Here is a 20,150-nt window from a genome sequence, read left to right as displayed (position 1 = left end):
ACTCCCAGATCTTTACCTTATCCCACTAACCCAATATCCTCTCCATGACAACCGTGGAGATGCAGAGGTGATCTCGGTCTCTAGTAACAACGGTAGTCACACTAACATTCCTTCCCTTCCCCGATGACCGTGAGGACGTGGCCGGCGCCGTTATTGACTTTTAAATTTGAGCTCTCGATTTGTGCACATTGAAGAATGGTAAGCTGATCCCAAGCCTCATTCATTAATTCCCTGTGCAACTTCGATTGTTCTGGTCAATCACGGAGTAGCAACTACGAATTGTACGGTCATCTATGCTTATGCTTATGCTTAAGTGTCGGCATAATTTTCCTTTACATAGAAATTGTTCATATCAAATGAAAATATTATATTTTCATAAAAGCATATTTATATTTGACAAAAAAAACTATTTATCATGGTCTAATCACTTATCAAAGTGAATCCTTTGACCCAACGATCCTCCCCATTAACAAACATCCTTCCCAGTAACCTTTGTGGAGATGCAGAGGCAAACACGGTCTCCAAATAGCAAAGGTTACACACTAACATTCCTTCCCCCAATCCCACCTGACTACAAGGACGTGGCCGGCGCCGTTATTGACCCTGTATAAATAGAGGCACTGAATTATGCACACTGAAGAAGATTATGGCCAATCCCAGCCGAACTTCTAGTTGATTCTTTGTGCATTTTCACTGACTTCGGTCAATCACGGAATAGCAACCATTGATATGTGTAGTCAGTCTAAGCTAAAGCTAAGCTAAAATGTTCATTTTGCCCCGATACCTTATTACTAGCCTTGTTTTGGACCTAATTGTCTACGTCACTTTTCTGGCATATGATATGATTTTTATTACCATGAATAAATGTAGCACGTCGTACTAATATCAAACATGAAAACTTGCCGGAAGAAATTTGAAAAAATGTCATAGTATGGTCTTAAAACAAGCATTTGCTTGATGTGTTCATTATGCCCCGAATTCCCCTAATTTCGTTAGAGTATATCTTTTTGGTTCCACAACAATAAGCTCATCAGAGTTCGTCCTCACAATATATTGAAAAGACTTGCTTTAGCTTATTCAATACCTTCAAGATTTGCATTTCATTTCATTTTTTATCTTAAAGTTACCTATTTGCTTGGAAATTTTATTTCATGTTTTATAATGATAGATTTCAGCTCTGCCCTTAAAAATCATAGCATGAGTTTTACTGAATTAACATTCCATAACTTTACAATACCCTTCAAATTTATGTATCACGTACAGTATTTCCGGAAAAAAGTTTTGTTTTTATCACAAAACTTCCTATATTCATGTAAATTGAACTTCTGCATCTACTACTACGATTTTTTTTTTCTACAAGTAAAATTTGAATTGATTTTTTCTTATTTTTCGATTTTATTGAATAAGTGTCTAAGTTTCACTGTGTCCTCTAAATCTGTAAATCAGTTTTGTTTTTCAATGTTTTTAATCACAAAAAATCATGTGTCCACTTTAAACTTATAAATTACTCTTCAAGCTTCCCACATGAATATTTTGAAAGACATCATACAACTTAATTATGCTTTAAAAATTTATATTACAACGGGCAACTTGAAAGAATGAGCTGCATTAACAAAACACTACATTCATTGAAAAATCAAATGTTTTTTATTGTGTGACAAATTTTAACTCTGCCTTACACACTTATGTAAGGATTCCATCAAATTTATTAAGCCTCATGACGCTCTGTATCACGTAACGTATTGAATATCAAGAACAGTTATTTTTAAGAAGTATGAGTTTTTATTCTAAAAATCTCATATTTGCTTGGAAATTCTGAAACTTTAAGATCTTTAAAAATAGATTTTATCAAGTTTATACTAAATGAACGAAGAGATCTATACTATATCCTACAGGTTTTTTTATTAAATCGTTTGAAATATTTTAAGAGATTTCTTTCAAATATTTGAAAATTCATACTTCGATATTTTTCGATGAATCTTGTTAAGAAAATATAAGTTTGAAGACTAACAATTCCAGATAAGATCATATTGTTGCACTACATGAAGGTAAAAAAAACTGAATCAAGCAAAGCGATGCCTTCCCAACAAACATTTTTACAGAACATGCGATAAATGAATCATTACAATCGTATTTCACACTTAAAAAACAGTTAATTAGCTTCTAATGCAGGGCTTCCCAACCCAACCGGTGGTCTGCGGGTCCGTAAAGAGCGAAGCCATTTTAAATAATAGTTGCTTTCAAAATTGTTGTATAAATGTAGGGAATACCTTACCTCGCTTGATTCAGATGTTAAACATTTCGAATAAAGAAATATTTTGGGGCTACCCTGTTTGGCATAAAGGTCATTTCGCATAATGGTCGTTTGGTATAATGGACGCTTCTCAACTAATTGATTTTTTTCGATAAATTTTAAAAATATTATTTTTTACAGTTCCCTATCAAAGTCTTGGAAAGATGTTTGTTAAACTCTTGTATAGATTCTTGGTGGATCCAGATTATGTAGGCAGAATGTTTGAATTATTCATAGTTAATATTTTATAGTGATACACGTGACTTTTGAGTGGTGTATAAAATTGAATATTTTTCGATTTGTAATGAAATCTTTGGAAATTTTCATTTCGAGAACATTCATTTCTAAAGGGTCTGCGTGATGTTTTTTGAATTTCAATGGGGTCGCATCTTCAAAAGATTGCATAATGCTTTTATTTTGAGAAAAGAGTAAATGTGTAACTTCATAATAAAAAAAAATGCATTTCAATCAAAATATTTGTGAATGATTATTTTGTCAATCATTTTCCTCAAATGTAGAGGAACAATGAGTATAAGGTACCGCGGGGCAAGTGGGAACGAAAAAAACGATAGTTCCAACAAATTGTTCAATAAAATTTTCAAATGTCAATATTTTTCAAATCCAACAACACAATCACATTTTGGCAACATATTTGCTGGTGTGTGCATGAAACTGGTCGAATAATTTCGAAATTGTGAAAACCTTGGAAGAGAGTTTTAGAATGAGCCATTGGACGCAGTTACCTCGCTAAACGGGGCAAGTGGGACATATCCAGTATCATGCATCAATCCACATCAGTAAGTCACCCATTACAATAATAGGATTGATAAATCATAGATTTTTAATTTAAAGTACATATTTGATGTACATAAGGGATCAACCATAAAATACGTAACGTTTTAGAAAGAAAACCTTTATTTAATAGTATGTCATCTCACATTTAATATTAAATGAAAATTACTCAATAAAAGCGTAAAAAGGAATTAAACATGTTCAAAATATATCATTTATAAGTTGTTAATTAAAATGTAACACATAAACAATCAATAATTGACGAAATTATAAGTATATTTTGTTATTATTTATATGCATGGCAGAAAACCACTCAATGGGGTGGAATTGTTTTCCATCACTACTTAATTTGGTAGAAATAACAAATAAAGTTTAAATAAAATAGAAAATTATCGTTCTCATGATGCTTTTCTAATTCCATCTTTGTGCTTGTGCAATTTTGAAGTCGTATTTCAAAAATAAAAAAAAAATAAAGAATAATTACACTTTTCTTCTCCCTCTTATGCAATTACGTAATTTGAGATTGATCTTTTTTTGATAAAAATCATTTGTTTGAATGTTTTAGTGCTACTCTCCTGGAAAATGTATGAAACGTATACGAAAAGTTTTGATTCTGGTTTTTGTTTTGATAGTTCCCACTTACCCCGGGTACAAACATATTTTGAGGTTAAATAGACCATCAAAAATTTCATATGAAATGAAAACAAAATACTGGTTTATCGTTTGCAGCTTGTAAAAATACTTAAAATTGTAGCTTACAGATGAATATTCGATTTATAACACATTTATTTTTTGTGAGACATGGTAAAATCAAGCGCATTTCTGGTCTGCTGAAAATTGCCGGTGCGAGCGCTTAAGTTAACCCCCTAAAATGGTAGTTTTCACCGCACAATTTTTTTGCGTGTAGTTGAAAATGGTGCTGAACTGACAACTGTTACATGAACCACATGTTAATAAAAATAACAATATGTTTAGTACTAAATACATTCCTTGTCATTGTATCTGCAATTTTCTAGAAGAATACCCCCATGAAAAACTTTTCCTATGTGAGCTATGACGAAACGCCCCACTTACCCCGTATTCTCACTTGCCCCGGGGTACCTTAATTAACAGGGGTGGTGGGGGTGCTACTGAAGAGGATTGTGTTTTACGGTAATTATGTTATAAATCTATGCAAAACATAACACCATACTCAATTCTCAGACTATGGAACTATTTTAACAATTATTAGGCTGTGATTCGTTTCATCGACATTTCGGTAGTTATTTTCCCCTCTAATGATTAAATTGAACTTCACGGTCGACCCATTTAAGTTTTGACAGTCGAGTAGTATTACAGACAAAAATGACAGATGTTTACTTATTCTCAAATTACAGGGAGCAGAAACTATCTGTCAAGTAATATTCATGTCTTGCCAGTCAAAATAGACAAATTACTTAGGGTGTCCCCCTAGTAGACGAAAATTGAAAGTTTTGTATCTTCTTAATCCTGAATGCAAATGATTTGAAGATAATAATTCTATGGGGGTTAAATGAACCACTCAAGATGGGGGTAATATGAACACTAGGGCGAATACTACTAGATTTTATTTCAGATGCCGACAGTTTACGGGAAAAAATACAAAGACCTGGGTAACCATGCAAATGGCCGTGGCTTAACTTTCTATCGATTCCGGAATGTCTGTGAGATCTGCATTCCGAGAATCATACCGCAACCCGTTCAATTTAAATGGTGTTCATTTTACCCCCACTGCATGTTCATTTCACGCCCAGCATGTGTTCATATTATCCCCGTTACATATATATTTTACCCACATGTTTGGAACATTGGGTCCGTGGAAGGAAATTTTCGATATTATAATAATGTTGATAAAATTCTATTTCCATCACAATATTTCAGCTTGTTACATTGCATAAATTTTGAGCAATTTAGAAAGAATCTGACAGCTTCATAAGGAAGAAAACATGAAAATTGATCGAAGTTCATTTTATCCCCAATTCCTCTATGTGAATTTAGGAAGGCATAATGAAACAATGTTTAAAAATAACTTAGGCACCATTCACAAATTAGGTAACGCACGAAGGGGGAAGGCTAAGCTGAAGCGTTAAGGCTAAGTAGCCCGTCATTCGTTTTTGCAGCAATGATGACTTTTCAGCTTGCATTTCAATGTGATAAAACTCAGTCTTGATAGTTTATATGTAGATATACAATGCATTTTCTATTGAAAAAACAACAGTGATATACTTTTTTTAATATAGTTTGTAATAAGTAGATACAATATGTTTTATGGAATAAAAAATAAAAAAAAAAGATAATTTTCTCATGAAAATAAAGATCTTGTGTACCAAACATGCTTTTTTAACAATAATTGTACGTGTTTCGAATGTTCTGAAAACAGTTTTGGAAATTAGCAAATCAAAATCTATTTAATCGTATTGACTATACGATTAAATAGATTTTGCGCGTGAAACACTGTTTTCTGATCACTACATTTTATAGTCACGCCCGACTATACGTCCTGAAACGAAATAAAAATCACGATTTGTCAAATTATGTAGATATTATAACGTTTCAATCATGTTAAAATTTTCAGATACCTCATCTTGGCTCCAGCTGCCATGCAAGCTGAAGCAGAACCTAAGAAAGCTGCGGAAAAATGTTTCGAAGCCATCCAGTTGGATCCCGATTCGTACCGTATCGGTCATACGAAGGCAAGTTTCCTTAGTGTTTAATGTTGTGTTCCGTGATATTTCTGCTAGATGCAAACATTAACAGATGCTACTAACTGACAGCGACACTTACATTTAATGAAAATTACAATGGATGTAATCCTGGTTACGACTGAGTGGCTCATAATGTAAGCGACGGAATGACAGAAAAACGTTTTCTTGAAGATGTTTTGAACAAAACATGTAATTTTACTTGTTAAAGGATACCAAAACGATGGAGCTGTGATCGACATTGCCTGAATCAGACACTAATGTATTTAAAATTCGACACAAACTTACGTCATTCGGCTCGCTTCTTTATGAGCAACCCAAAAGACTTAAACCACTTATTTTGGGAATGTATGTAGTATAGCCATTCTTAAATAATGTTGTAAATTCAAGGTCCTAATGCTTCATTACAAAGTTACATACATCCTGCTCTTATTAAGCGTACATATATATCCACATGGCTGTAGTTTTTATTACTCCACCTTTAGTTTAAAGAATGTTCGACTGGAATAGTCTCTATTCTTAAGTCAGTGAAGTACAAACTTCTATAAGCAGATAAATTAATGTTTCTTCCATAGCATCGTTGAAGTATTTGTGTAGTTTTTGTATGTGAACGAAGTACTGATTTTTTCATAACTGAAAAAAATAGAATAACCACTGATTTTTTTTTATATGGGCGGTGTTAAGACAGACCAAACCACTTGTTTTTTTTATGGTTCAGAAAAAAACGTACGCCAGTCATATTTGCTGTAATAATGAAACTTATCTATTTGATGATGCATCTGTATCGAAATACCATCAGAAAAATCAGAATTGATGGAGTTCTTAACATGTCTTTAGAACGCCAAAATATCATCTAGTTCGATCTGTCTGATCACCGACCATATGCTCAGAAGACCACAAGGGAGAGGGGTGATCTGAAAATCCCTAAAAACTGACCACGTGGTTTATGGACATTCCTAATGAAAATTTCATTTCACTTATTCGTTTTCCTTATGTTTTCTTAAATTTTGATTTTCCGATGAGCAGGTATTCTTCCGCGCCGGTGTTCTGGGTCAGATGGAAGATTTCCGTGACCAGCGTCTGTCCAAGATTATGTCCTGGTTGCAGTCCTGGTGTCGTGGCTATTTGACTCGTATAGAGTTCAAAAAGATGCAGTCACAACGTACCGCCTTGGAAGTCGTACAACGTAATCTACGCAAATACCTAAAACTTCGTACCTGGGCTTGGTGGAAACTATGGCAGAAAGTCAAACCTCTGCTGAACGTTTCCCGCGTTGAGGACCAAATTGCTGTAAGTATCAGTCAATATGTGTACCGCTAAGAAATTATTTGAAATTATACATTCTATAATGATTTCAGAAACTCGAAGAAAAAGCACAGAAAGCCACCGAAGCATTTGAAAAGGAAGAGAAACTCCGCAAAGAACTGGAAGCCTTGAACAGCAAACTGCTGGCCGAAAAGACTGCTCTGTTGGACTCCCTCTCTGGTGAAAAGGGAGCACTACAGGAATACCAAGAAAAGGCCGCCAAATTAACCGCCCAAAAGAACGACCTCGAGAACCAACTCCGTGATACTCAAGAACGCTTGGCTCAAGAAGAAGATGCCCGTAATCAACTTTTCCAGACCAAGAAAAAACTTGAGCAGGAAATTTCCGGTCAGAAGAAAGATGCGGAAGATCTTGAGTTGCAAATTCAAAAGATTGAACAAGACAAAGCTTCCAAGGACCATCAAATTCGAAATTTGAACGATGAAATAGCGCATCAAGATGAACTGATCAATAAGCTGAACAAGGAAAAGAAAATGCAAGGCGAAGTGAACCAGAAAACCGCGGAAGAACTACAGGCAGCAGAGGATAAAGTCAATCATTTGAACAAAGTTAAAGCCAAGCTGGAACAGACCCTTGATGAGCTGGAAGATTCATTGGAACGTGAGAAGAAACTGCGTGGTGATGTCGAGAAAGCCAAACGCAAAGTTGAAGGTGACCTTAAGTTGACTCAAGAAGCTGTTTCCGATCTTGAACGCAACAAGAAAGAAATGGATCAGACAATCATGCGAAAGGACAAGGAAATCTCTGCACTGTCTGCCAAACTAGAAGATGAACAAAATCTAGTTGGAAAGCTTCAAAAGCAAATCAAAGAACTACAGGGTCGCATTGAAGAGCTCGAAGAAGAAGTTGAAGCGGAACGTCAAGCACGTGCAAAGGCTGAGAAGCAGCGTGCAGATTTGGCTCGGGAACTTGAGGAACTGGGTGAGCGTCTGGAGGAAGCTGGTGGCGCTACCTCTGCTCAAATTGAACTGAACAAAAAACGTGAAGCCGAACTCGCCAAGTTGCGCCGTGATTTGGAAGAAGCCAACATACAGCATGAAGGTACCTTGGCTAACCTTCGTAAGAAGCACAACGACGCTGTTGCTGAAATGGCTGAGCAAGTTGATCAGCTGAACAAACTGAAAACAAAGTACGTAATACACTAATTCTAACAGAAGAAAATTCATTCCATTTCAACTCTTTTTACATTTATTGATTGTGAAAACATTGTTCAATATTCCGATGGAATTTTAGCTGTACAAATTCTTACCAGCAAACAAGTTTTTCTTATGAAGCGTTTCTGTCCTCTCTTATTAAATCCATTCCCAAGCAACCAAAAGTACGGATAAAAGGGTATGTTTTGGCTTAATCAGCTCACTTTTTAAGTAGTTAATCGAACTTTACAGTTTACATAGAGTTCGTTTAAGTTACTTATTTACCTTCAAGTAGGAAAGAAGTTCAAATAAAACTTGCTCCGAACTTACTAGTTCACGATGGGTTCATTAGTTACTCTTCTGAGAATGAAGTTCTGTTAATATCCGTAGTATACTCTTAATCAGCGAAAAAGTTTCACTGAAACCAGATTTATACCAAAAGTGAACTGTGGAGTTCACTGCTTAAGTACAATCCGAACTATTGGTTGCTTGGGTTATCATTTCATCTTGACGATCAAGCATCTTCATTTTTCTGTTCCTTATGTATGTAGCTTAGAAAAAAACATTCTATTGATTTTTACGCGATTCTTGATTCAAACTTAAATATTGCTACAATGTTGATTCATAAGATCAACAATTACAACACACTATACTGTTGAAAGCCGACACATTCTAATATTTCTTTCTAATGCATTTCTAGAGCGGAACACGATCGTGCCAACATGTATAATGAGCTCAACAACACTCGATCAGCATGTGATCAGCTATCTCGTGAAAAGGTACAGCGAAATATAAATTAATAGTTTGATCTGTAGTCTTCTTAACGTTGTTCATATTTTTCATCTGATTAACAGGCTGCCCAAGAAAAGATCGCCAAGCAACTGCAGCATACTTTGAACGAAGTACAAGGAAAGCTAGACGAAACTAATCGTACTTTGAATGACTTCGATGCAGCTAAGAAGAAGCTATCTATTGAGAACTCCGATCTGCTTCGTCAACTAGAGGATGCAGAGTCGCAGGTTTCACAGCTCAGCAAGATCAAGATCTCGCTAACGCAGCAACTCGAGGACACTAAACGTTTAGCTGACGAAGAAGCACGAGAGCGCGCCACCCTCCTTGGTAAATTCCGAAACTTGGAACACGACCTTGATAATCTCCGGGAACAGGTTGAGGAAGAAGCGGAAGGTAAGGGAGATATTCAACGGCAGCTCAGCAAAGCCAACGCTGAAGCTCAACTGTGGCGCAGCAAGTATGAATCCGAAGGAGTTGCTCGTGCCGAGGAGCTGGAGGAAGCCAAGAGAAAACTTCAAGCTCGCCTTGCTGAAGCGGAGGAAACCATCGAATCCCTTAATCAGAAGTGTGTTGCTCTGGAGAAAACTAAGCAACGTCTATCTACTGAGGTGGAAGATCTGCAGCTTGAAGTGGACCGAGCTACATCCATAGCAAATGCGGCAGAGAAGAAACAAAAAGCATTTGATAAAATTATTGGAGAATGGAAGCTTAAGGTCGACGATCTGGCTGCCGAGTTGGATGCTTCTCAAAAAGAATGCCGTAATTATTCCACTGAACTCTTCCGACTTAAGGGTGCTTATGAAGAAGGTCAAGAACAACTTGAAGCTGTTCGTCGAGAAAACAAGAACTTAGCCGATGAAGTCAAGGATCTTCTAGATCAAATTGGTGAAGGTGGTAGAAACATTCATGAGATTGAAAAATCTCGGAAACGATTGGAGGCTGAGAAGGATGAACTACAGGCGGCTCTCGAAGAAGCTGAAGCTGCGTTGGAACAGGAAGAAAACAAGGTGCTGCGAGCACAACTGGAACTATCCCAGGTGCGACAGGAAATCGACCGGCGTATTCAAGAAAAGGAAGAAGAATTCGAAAATACGCGTAAGAATCATCAACGCGCCCTTGATTCCATGCAGGCTTCGCTAGAAGCTGAAGCCAAAGGAAAAGCAGAGGCGTTGCGCATGAAGAAGAAGCTGGAAGCTGATATCAATGAGCTTGAAATTGCTTTGGACCATGCAAATAAGGTAAGAATAATTTATAACAATGTTGATATCAAATATGACTAACAATGTTTAACTACAATACAGGCAAATGCAGAGGCACAAAAGAACATTAAACGTTATCAACAACAACTGAAGGATCTCCAGGGTGCCCTTGAGGAGGAACAGAGGGCGCGCGATGATGCTCGAGAACAACTCGGAATCTCCGAGCGCCGAGCAAATGCACTGCAAAACGAGCTGGAAGAATCTCGAACATTACTTGAGCAGGCTGACCGAGGCCGTCGCCAAGCTGAACAGGAACTCAGTGACGCTCACGAGCAGCTTAACGAAGTATCTGGGCAAAACGCATCAATTGGTGCCGCCAAAAGGAAACTTGAGTCTGAATTGCAAACATTACACTCCGATCTCGACGAGTTGTTAAACGAAGCCAAAAATTCCGAAGAAAAGGCCAAAAAAGCTATGGTTGATGCTGCCCGCCTAGCAGATGAACTGAGAGCAGAACAAGATCATGCCCAAACACAAGAGAAGCTACGAAAAGCACTAGAACAACAGATCAAAGAACTCCAGGTTCGATTAGATGACGCCGAAACGAATGCTCTTAAGGGAGGAAAGAAAGCAATCCAGAAACTAGAACAGCGCGTGCGTGAAATAGAAACGGAGCTAGATAGCGAACAAAGGAGGCATGCGGATGCGCAAAAGAACCTTCGGAAATCTGAGCGTCGTATCAAGGAACTTACCTTCCAATCGGAAGAAGACCGTAAGAATCATGAACGAATGCAGGATCTTGTCGACAAACTACAGCAGAAGATCAAGACATACAAGAGGCAGATTGAAGAAGCAGAAGAAATAGCCGCATTAAATCTTGCTAAATTCCGCAAGGCACAGCAGGAACTAGAGGAAGCAGAAGAGCGAGCTGACCTCGCCGAACAAGCAGCGACTAAATTCCGCTCAAAAGGAGGACGAGGAGGGTCAGCGCAGCGAGGTGGAAGTCCAGCATTAAGTACAGTATAAATGTCAGTGGTGTGTCAAATCAACCGTTCAATCGTCAGCAGACGAATGTAGCAGCATTAATGCAAAACCAGTTGCATGGTATGAAGATTCCGTTTTTTTACGATGAGCTATTTATAGGATGACAATACGATACATTGAGTGACGAAGGTATATCTATTTATTAGATATAATGTAAAAACATTTATAATTAGTTTTATAAATAAGAGATGCGAATATATAAGAGACGTGCATAATAATTTCATGTTGTTTTACAAGTTGAATCGTCTATCCGAACTTATATAGAATGGCTTCCCTTGGCGAGTTCGCCTAAATAATTTGAATTATTCCAAATAGATAAAATTACCAAAACGGCTACAATAGGCCTTTTCATGTGACAGGTCCGTCTATGCATTTGTTTACATCGGTGGAGGATCGGTGCTAACAGGGGCCTGTCATTTTCATAGAAGAAATGTCAAAGTGCTTCCCGATCAGCTGATTTGAGACGTCATTTGAATAGGCCTATTAAATGCATACACGGCAACGCGGATCTACTCAAATCTGAGTTGTTTCAACGCAGAACCGTAGTTGAGTCCAATAACCCAAATTTGGCTAAATTTCCAAGGCCTCCATTAGGACTTTGCCTTTGAAGCCATAAGAAAAATTTACTTAAATTTGGTTTGATTCAACGCAAAATTGAGTTCATTCAACCCATGCTTGAGAATAATGCATTTACTCAAATTTGGCTTATTGGGCCAAACTACTCCCATTAGGTAGGTGCAGCTCTCTCTGCTTATGACAACATTGGTGGGGAAGAGAGAGAATACCGAGAGATTTTGGGTTGAGAGAATAATCGATATACTTATTTTTGGGTAAAGTCATCTCAAAAATTAGGTAAACTGTTTTTTTTTACGTGTAGATAGCGCCACCGTAGTCTTGTGTGTTTGACAGAACAGTAATTCTGTCACAATAGGCCTTTTCATGTGACAGGTCTGTCTATGCATGTAAACAAACATCGGTGGACGACCGGTGCTAACACGAGGCTGTCATTTCCATGGAAGAACTGTCAAAGAGCTTCCCGATCAGCTGATTTCAAACTTCTTGTGAATAGGCCTATGTTATTTTAATCCCATATACGATGGTGCCGCTGTTTTGATGCGATGAGATTTTCTGAACAGATCAAGAAGATGTTATGCGGAGAGCCGGGCTTAACAGCTGGGGTACGATTTTTACGAGATCCAGTCAATTTGTTTGCTTTGCGGATGATATGGACATCGTCGGCCGAACATTTGAAAAGGTGGCAGACCTGTACACCCGCCTGAAACGCGTGGCAACAAAAGTTGAACTGGTGGTGAATGCGGCCAAGACAAAGTACATGCTAGCTGGTGGGGCCGAGCGTGACAGGACTCGCCTAGGTAGCAATGTTACGATAGACGGGGATACGGGGTGGTCGACGAGTTCGTCTACCTTGAATCCTTGCTGATGGCTGACAATAACGTTAGCCGTGAAATGCGGAGGCGCATCATCAGTGGAAGTCGGGCCTACTATACCCTCCAGAAGAAGCTGCGGTCAAAAAAGATTCACGCCCGCACCAAATGTACCATGTACAAAACGCTCATAAGGCCGGTAGTCCTCTACGGGCATGAAACGTGGACGATGCTCGAGGAGGACCTGCAAGCACTTGGAGTCTTCGAACGTCGGGTGCTTAGGACGATCTTCGGCGGTGTGCAGGAGAACGGTGTGTGGAGGCGAAGGATGAACCACGAGCTTGCCCAACTCTACGGCGAACCCAGTATCCGGAAGGTGGCCAAAGCTGGAAGGATACGATGAGCAGGGCACAGTGTTGATAGACTCACACTCAAAATCTCAATCAATACGCTCTCCCGTGAGAGCAAACTCAATAGAGATCTGCTTTGCAAATCTCACGCTTGAGATTTTGATGCAAAATCAACTCAATCAACTCAAACGAAAAAAATGATTCAATCGCAAAACCCGGCAAAAACTCGTGAAACCCGTATGTTGTTGTTTACGTTAGAAAGGATTAACATAATTTTACCAGATTAACAAGAAATTATTGCCGTGTGTGAGTAAACTGTGGAAATACGAGACAATGAGTTAAAAAGGTGAGCCAACTCATCCATGATTTTTTGACTGCTGAGTTGCATGATTAACAACTCACGCATGAAAAATCTCAAGCGTGAGTTGTGAGAAATTGAGTTTTTCACAACACTGGCAGGGCATGTTGCAAGAATGCCGGACAGCAACCCTGCAAACAGGGATGCCAAGTCAATTTTTCTAAAATCTGGAAGGTTTTGAAAATTTGTCAGGAAAAGTCTGGATTGCTAATGTCGTATATGGAGAACCTTACAAATTATTTACAAAACCTTACAAATTCATTTCAAATTTTATCTGGATCTTCCAGATGTTTGTAAAACGGGGCCTCAAAAATCTGGAATATCCAGACAAATCTGGAAGGTTGGCAACGCTGCCTGCAAAGATAGTGTTCGCTTCAGATCCGGTTGGTACAAGAAGGCGTGGAGCGCAGCGAGCTAGGTGGGCGGATCAAGTGCATATCGATTTGGCAAGCGTGGGGCAGAACCGAGGATGGAGAGATGCGGCCACGAACCGAGTATTGTGGCGTGAAATGAGCCTCCGTACGTGCCACAAATTCTTTTGTTCTCATGACATTTACTGTGCGCCGTGTGTTGGTGCTGTCTCGCTCTCTCTCACGGGCAACTTGAAAACAGGGCGCACAGTAAAAGTCAAACGTTTTATAGCATGCATAGGCTCATTGTTGATTCAGTCGAACATTTGAAAAGGTGGCAGACCTGTACACCCGCCTGAAACACGTGGCAACAAAAGTTATCTGTGTAGATGTTAACTAAATAAATGAAATGAAATCAAGCAATCATGGTCAAATTGATAAAATATCAATCTTGGATACTCAACTAGCTATCAGCCAAGAAATCATAGATTTGTATATATGCTCGACAAAATAAAAACATTTTTAATCTTTTCGAAAAAAAAAATTAGACTAAAATTTTTCTTACAAATTTTTTGAACGGATTTCCCAAAATAAATATCTCCCGTTAGATTGTAAATGCAGTGATCGGTTTTTCTTCTGCTAATTATAAGTGTACTTGGCGATGCGATAATTGTTTGCTTATTTTTATTTAATAGAAATAACGCATCGTTCAGCGTCATGTTGAATTGTAAAATATTACAAAAATCAATTTCCTGTACTCAACCAAAGAGAAAATCCACGAAGAGAAATCGATCACTGCAGATACGCCTGTATGATACTAAAAATAATTTTTATTTTCTATCACTCCACATGTAGGGTAACTGGGGGTAAAAGGAAAGAAGCGTTTTTAGCTATGAAGAACATTATTATAAGCCTTTAATAAATCAATTTTTGCAAAATGCTTGCTTATCTGCATTTTATTTTTTTTATTTTTTGCGGGCTAGAACGCGCCACCTGATCTTGGCGTTAAATCAATTTTTGCAAAATGCTTGCTAATCTGCATTTTTATTTTTTGCGGGCTAGAACGCGCCACCTGATCTTGGCGTTAGTCGTTCACGCGCACGCATGCGCATTCATGGATGCAAATACGTTGCATACATAAGGGCGTTTGATCAGATGTTACTGTTCCATTATAGTTTACATGCTGATTCGAAAAATGTGCATTTCTAAGGTTCAAATTGACACGTAACTACAGCTTGGCGTTACGTTTGCTGGAATTTGAATTCAAATGGCTGTTTTGGTGTTCCCAGACAACCAAAATGTACGCATAACGAAATCACCTGGAGGCTTTGTACGTGCAAAATTTCACTTATAAGATGTCGCGAAAAGGCCTTCTACGTACAAAAGTGGAGGCAATATGCGTGCATATATTATGTGATGATTAATAACATACAATGCGAGTGTATAAATATTCTCCCGAACTAACATGTTATCTTATGCGACTTAACTTATGATAACAAATGTTAATTTGACAGCTGCTACGAATTGATTCGACTTACTTTGTACAAGTGTACGGGACGAAACAAAATGTACAAATGAACTCAGAAAAAAAGTGTTTTATGCGAGGAAACTCATCAATTTGACGAGTTTATCCACGGTGCTTTGCGGGTTTGATGTAATAAGTATGAATAAACGAGTTTTAATGTGAACTTTCATGCGATTTCTGGTTGTCTGGGTTATGAAATAGGAGTAGCCGTTTTGCCCCACGAGTTGATTAAAGTTTAAGTCCTTCAATACGCTTTTTAAGGATAAATTCAACACTTTTTTCGCATGGAATACGAACCATGGGAGTGCACAAGTCGATTCTTGGTGATAGTTTCAAAAGTGTTGTTGTTTATCAGTCTGAAAAATGGCCTAGAAAATAACACGAAATTACAACGAAAATAGCAAAAAATGTTTTTTGAGTTTTTCACGATTTTTGCCAGGAAAACACTTAAAAATATGTATAGAGAAGCATTTTAATACATTTTCCCTTATCTTGGGTGAAAAAAAGCGTCCCAAAGCACGTCGTTCGTTCAAAACAAGGGTGGCGTTTTACTCCAACGGCGCATTTTACACCCAGTTTCCCTATATATTGTGTATTTCTTTCACTAGTGGACTGCGAAGTGCAAATCGAAATCGAAAAATCGAATCATTTCGGTGTCTTCAGCGGGGTTGTTGTTTGGACTTCGAGGAATAACCCCGCCGAAGACAACAACTCGATTTGAAGCAATCGCGCACTTTTATTAGCATTTCCACACTTGTAAAAACCTGAGAGAGACTCGCGAAGACGAAAAATATCAACGTCATATGCAGCCCAGATTCCCCTCTCACGAAACGTCAAATGCAGCCCACCGTTTTTATGGCTGAAAAAGTGAAAAGTATTGTGTTCAAAGTAAACTGTTATTAAAAACCTCAATCGGTGGAGTAGTTTTTTTTTCCAAAGTTGCTGATAAATCTAAGCAGAAGATTAATTATTTCTAATGTCTGCTACGTTTGCTGGCATGAAATTTCACTCAAACGGCTATTTATGATTCGATGTGATGCAAACTCAATCATTTTTTGCTGAGAGCTTCATGTGAGGGTTTGAACGGCTTGCGCATACTTGGTATAAACACAAAGTGGAATAAGAAAAAAAACTCAGCAATCACAGAAAAAGAAGACCGTCTTCGCGAGTCTCGTCTCAGGTAAAAACTTCTGCGATAGTCCAGTGATAGTCCAAATTTTGACAGTAGGCGGTGTCGTAACATGTGAAAGTAACAGCAATATCATCAGTGTTGCCGATTCGTAAAATGGACTATGCAGTATGAGCAGGTCCGTCACACTCGGGCTCAGATTGGGTACCACTTCTAGTACTGCATTTCGTCCCTCGGTAGTACAAAAGGTACCCAAGTTTGACAGATCGCAGTACACTTTTCACGGCATTCTAGATTACCTTATGAGCCATAAAATTTTGGGCAACTGCAAGGGACATGGAGGTCTTTAATTTGTCTTTGGTATGAGTTGAATCGTTGCTTGGTTTGCACGGCTTTCGCTCTACAAAAGGAAAACGCTTATAATTAGTCGTGGATACTTTCCGTCTACGTGATCATTCCTTGTGACAGTCAGGAGAATTAGCACCAAAAGATTTGAAGTAAACCACAAACAACAAAAAGCATTTTGCGGAGTTTTAAACATCATCGTCACACAACTTTCGGATGGAAGATCGGCAACACTGCCTCGCGTCGGTTGCAGTTGTTTTGTTCGTAGTGATAAAAAAGTGATTTACGGGAAAATCAAATCAAATTAAATAATTACAACGTTTTCAGACGATAGTTTAAGTGCGTAGGGCCTTAATATGCTAAACGCATAAAGTTCTACCTATCGGAAGAAAAATAAAAGTGGATTTAGTGAACGCCATGGCTCGGCCGAATGAAAATGATGGGCATGATTATGGAGTGAATGCAGAGCTTAAATTGGAGAAATGTGCCTAGATATTGAAGAAAATATAAGTTTGGTGTTTTTAGTGTTGGGAAAAGCAAGAGTGTGGGTTTGTGTGAATTGCTTCTGCAAAATTTGATTCAGAATAATGTTCACTTCAAGTGTCTGCATACAGACGAACAAGTGCACCCAAAGGCACCAGAAGGAAACAAAACTGGTGAGATCTTTCCAAAGACCCTGCATGAAATGGGGTTCCGAGATTGAAACATCCTGTTTTTTTATTGTTGTTATTATCATATTCATCATTATGCTTATTCAATCTTCAATCAAGTGAATAACGTTTAATGTACCAACGCCTTTTATTGTTGCTGTTTTGTTTGCCTTTTTCAGTACATAGAATATCAGCGGTATTCTGGCAACGATGAATCGAGATTTTTTCTTCGTCAAGTTTCGTCAAATAATCTACGTTCATTTCATTTTCTCAAGTGGCGCACATCATTGTTGCGTGCCACTAGTTCTCTCTTTCATTCTCCCTCTGGTCTTGCAGCGCGAATAGTGACGCCGTTCATTTCTCTTCCGCTCCCTTTCACAGCAGATGAGCGAGATGAAAGCATTCTAATTCTAATATATTTCTCCTGCTCGGATTCATTCACAAAATATATCTACACAAGTAGAAGTAAGACCAGAGACTCCATATACGCTTGAGTGTTGGTTTTTGTGGAAATGTTGATGTATGCGAGAAGACGTGTGAATGAAGTGTTGAATATGATCGATGCTCTCTGGCTGGGCATAGGCCTAAGTATATTGACAGTCATAGAAGGTATGCTATTCACGCCTGTGCATTGGTATTAGTAGATAGTTATGAACTTTTACCGGATTTGTATGGAATTTGTTATATTTTAATGCAATTTAAGTAAATTTAGGTATTTAGGATAACAAAATATCGATAATTTAGCAGAATAAATTGTTACGTATCCGATTGGGAGGTCATTTAATGCATTTGTTCTATTTATGAGGAGTATTTTTCATGTTTCTCATCACAACCCATTACCTCTCTCAGAAATAACTAGCAGTGCAAGTTGTTTTTTTTTTTTAATTTTATATACAAGAATATATTTACTATATGTACATAGAAAGGCCTGATTGTACGGAATGCAGGAGTTGAATCTGATATAATTTGGGAAATTTGACCGAACGTCTTGGTCACATGAGGGGCCCAAATACAAAGGAGTAAGAGTGACATTTAGGTCGGTTTTGAGTTACGTATACTGAAAAGTATCAAGCTTTACAACAGTGTTTTCGGAAGATTTTCGATAGACCTTTTCGATCTTTTAGATAGGTATAATAAAACAAATAACACAAGGTACATTTGCTTGTTGTTTATTGTTCAGTATAATTTAAATTTCGATAGTTGTTCAAAACTTACATTGAGATTTTTTTTTTATTTTCTTCCGCTATAGTCCTGCTATCTGATTCTCGGAAGTGCTTGGAACATACGAAAAGATTCGTGGTATTTGTTTTCACGTTTTAGCCCAAAAATGTTAGGTTTCTCTGCACATTGATCGTTGGAACTCTATGGAAAGTAACCGGTTTACATGGTTCTGTTTTATGATTTCTTGGAATATAATTTGCTCCTGCATGTCGGAACATGACAATTCGATAGTTTGATGGTGAAATTTAAGCGCTTTTCTAGTATCAAACCGGTGAAAACTGGCTCTGCAAAAGTTTTCGTAGCTTGATCGAAAGAGTAGATTTGTCTAAGTATAATACAAATTGATAGCGTTTCAATATCATAATTTTGACGTTATAAATGATTAATGAAGATTTAAATCAGTAGACTCAATGAGATTTCAATTTACATAATAACAGCTTGTCCCGTAGTAACATTTCGTCCCCTTGATGCTACAACTAGATAACTCGAAATTTGAAATTTTTGACTTCAATATGTCAAAACATTTTTCTTAATTAGATCTGCAAAATATCCACAGGTCTTAAGCGTGTGATTCAAAATACACAAGTTAAAGATTATTTTTCAATCATAATCTCTGCGATTAACCATCACCTTGTTAAACGATCATATTTTCAAAGTTGCACATCTCAAAATTTTGATTTTCGAGTTATCTAGTTGTAACATTAAGGGGACGATTTGCCGAGCAATGATTTAAAAGCGATTTCCATACTAACTTCAAATTTATTTTAAAAATAGTTCCAGGGCACGGAAAATTATAACATTTTGGATTCTGGCTCTATTTTTTACGTAGAATCATGATATGTAAAAAAATGGACACTTCTAAACAAACCAATTGAATTAATTGAATTTATATTCCGATTTCAGTACAAATCTGACGGATTTTCATAACTATTTTATCTGTGTGAGTGTTTTCGTGTAAGATAGACAAAAATGCAGCGTACCTTTAGTAGCTGTCAAAATACGTTGGGCATAGGCGGTGAGAAACTGTCCAACATTATTTCGGCGTAACAACTTCTGACGTCATTTCGTAGCAACGCGGCGTGTCAAGCGGGCGTGATGTGTTTGTGTGTTTGTGCTTCGTGTGACGCAATATAGTGCATAGTGCCGCGTATTTGAAGAAAATGAAAATGCAAACTGAATATGCCCATTAATTACGTAACACATTTTTTGAAATTTACCAACCCCCCTCTCCCCATGGTAAGACTTTTTGTATCTGAATAAAAGATTATTTATACGGCGCGTTAGAAATCTCAATTTTATTTATTTATTTATTTTGTGCGTGATATAAACACAATCATTAGTGAAAGGTTTCGCGAGTGCAGTGTAGCATATAGTGTGAAATGGAAACCATACGAAAAATCAAACCGTGTGGTCATCGGAGAGCCTTTAACATCCAGTTTATCAAGAGTTACAAATCTACATGGGATCCCAACTAATTTGGTGAGACTGTTCTAATTTATATTGTATTTATTTATATTTTATATCATATATAACTGGGT

General features: G+C 37.6%; 1 protein-coding gene across 2 annotated transcripts in view; it reads left to right on the top strand.

Annotated features, from left to right (window-relative positions):
- LOC5566809 (myosin heavy chain, muscle) overlaps positions 1-11,517 on the top strand; it is a 37,796-nt gene extending 26,279 nt beyond the window's left edge. For both annotated transcript variants that reach the window (XM_021846883.1, XM_021846884.1), the window contains exons 10-15: positions 5,679-5,796; positions 6,832-7,095; positions 7,164-8,260; positions 8,965-9,043; positions 9,119-10,294; positions 10,358-11,517. In XM_021846883.1, the coding sequence (XP_021702575.1) occupies positions 5,679-5,796; positions 6,832-7,095; positions 7,164-8,260; positions 8,965-9,043; positions 9,119-10,294; positions 10,358-11,281 (3,658 nt within the window). In that variant the 3' untranslated portion in view covers positions 11,282-11,517. The remainder of the gene's footprint in view (positions 1-5,678; positions 5,797-6,831; positions 7,096-7,163; positions 8,261-8,964; positions 9,044-9,118; positions 10,295-10,357) is intronic.
- The last annotated feature ends 8,633 nt before the right edge of the window (positions 11,518-20,150 follow it).

Source organism: Aedes aegypti, chromosome 2, assembly GCF_002204515.2.
Source record: "Aedes aegypti strain LVP_AGWG chromosome 2, AaegL5.0 Primary Assembly, whole genome shotgun sequence".
Classification (NCBI taxonomy): domain Eukaryota; kingdom Metazoa; phylum Arthropoda; class Insecta; order Diptera; family Culicidae; genus Aedes; species Aedes aegypti.
The sequence above is the reverse complement of the archived record's forward strand: the minus strand, read 5'-3'. Positions and strand labels throughout refer to the sequence as shown.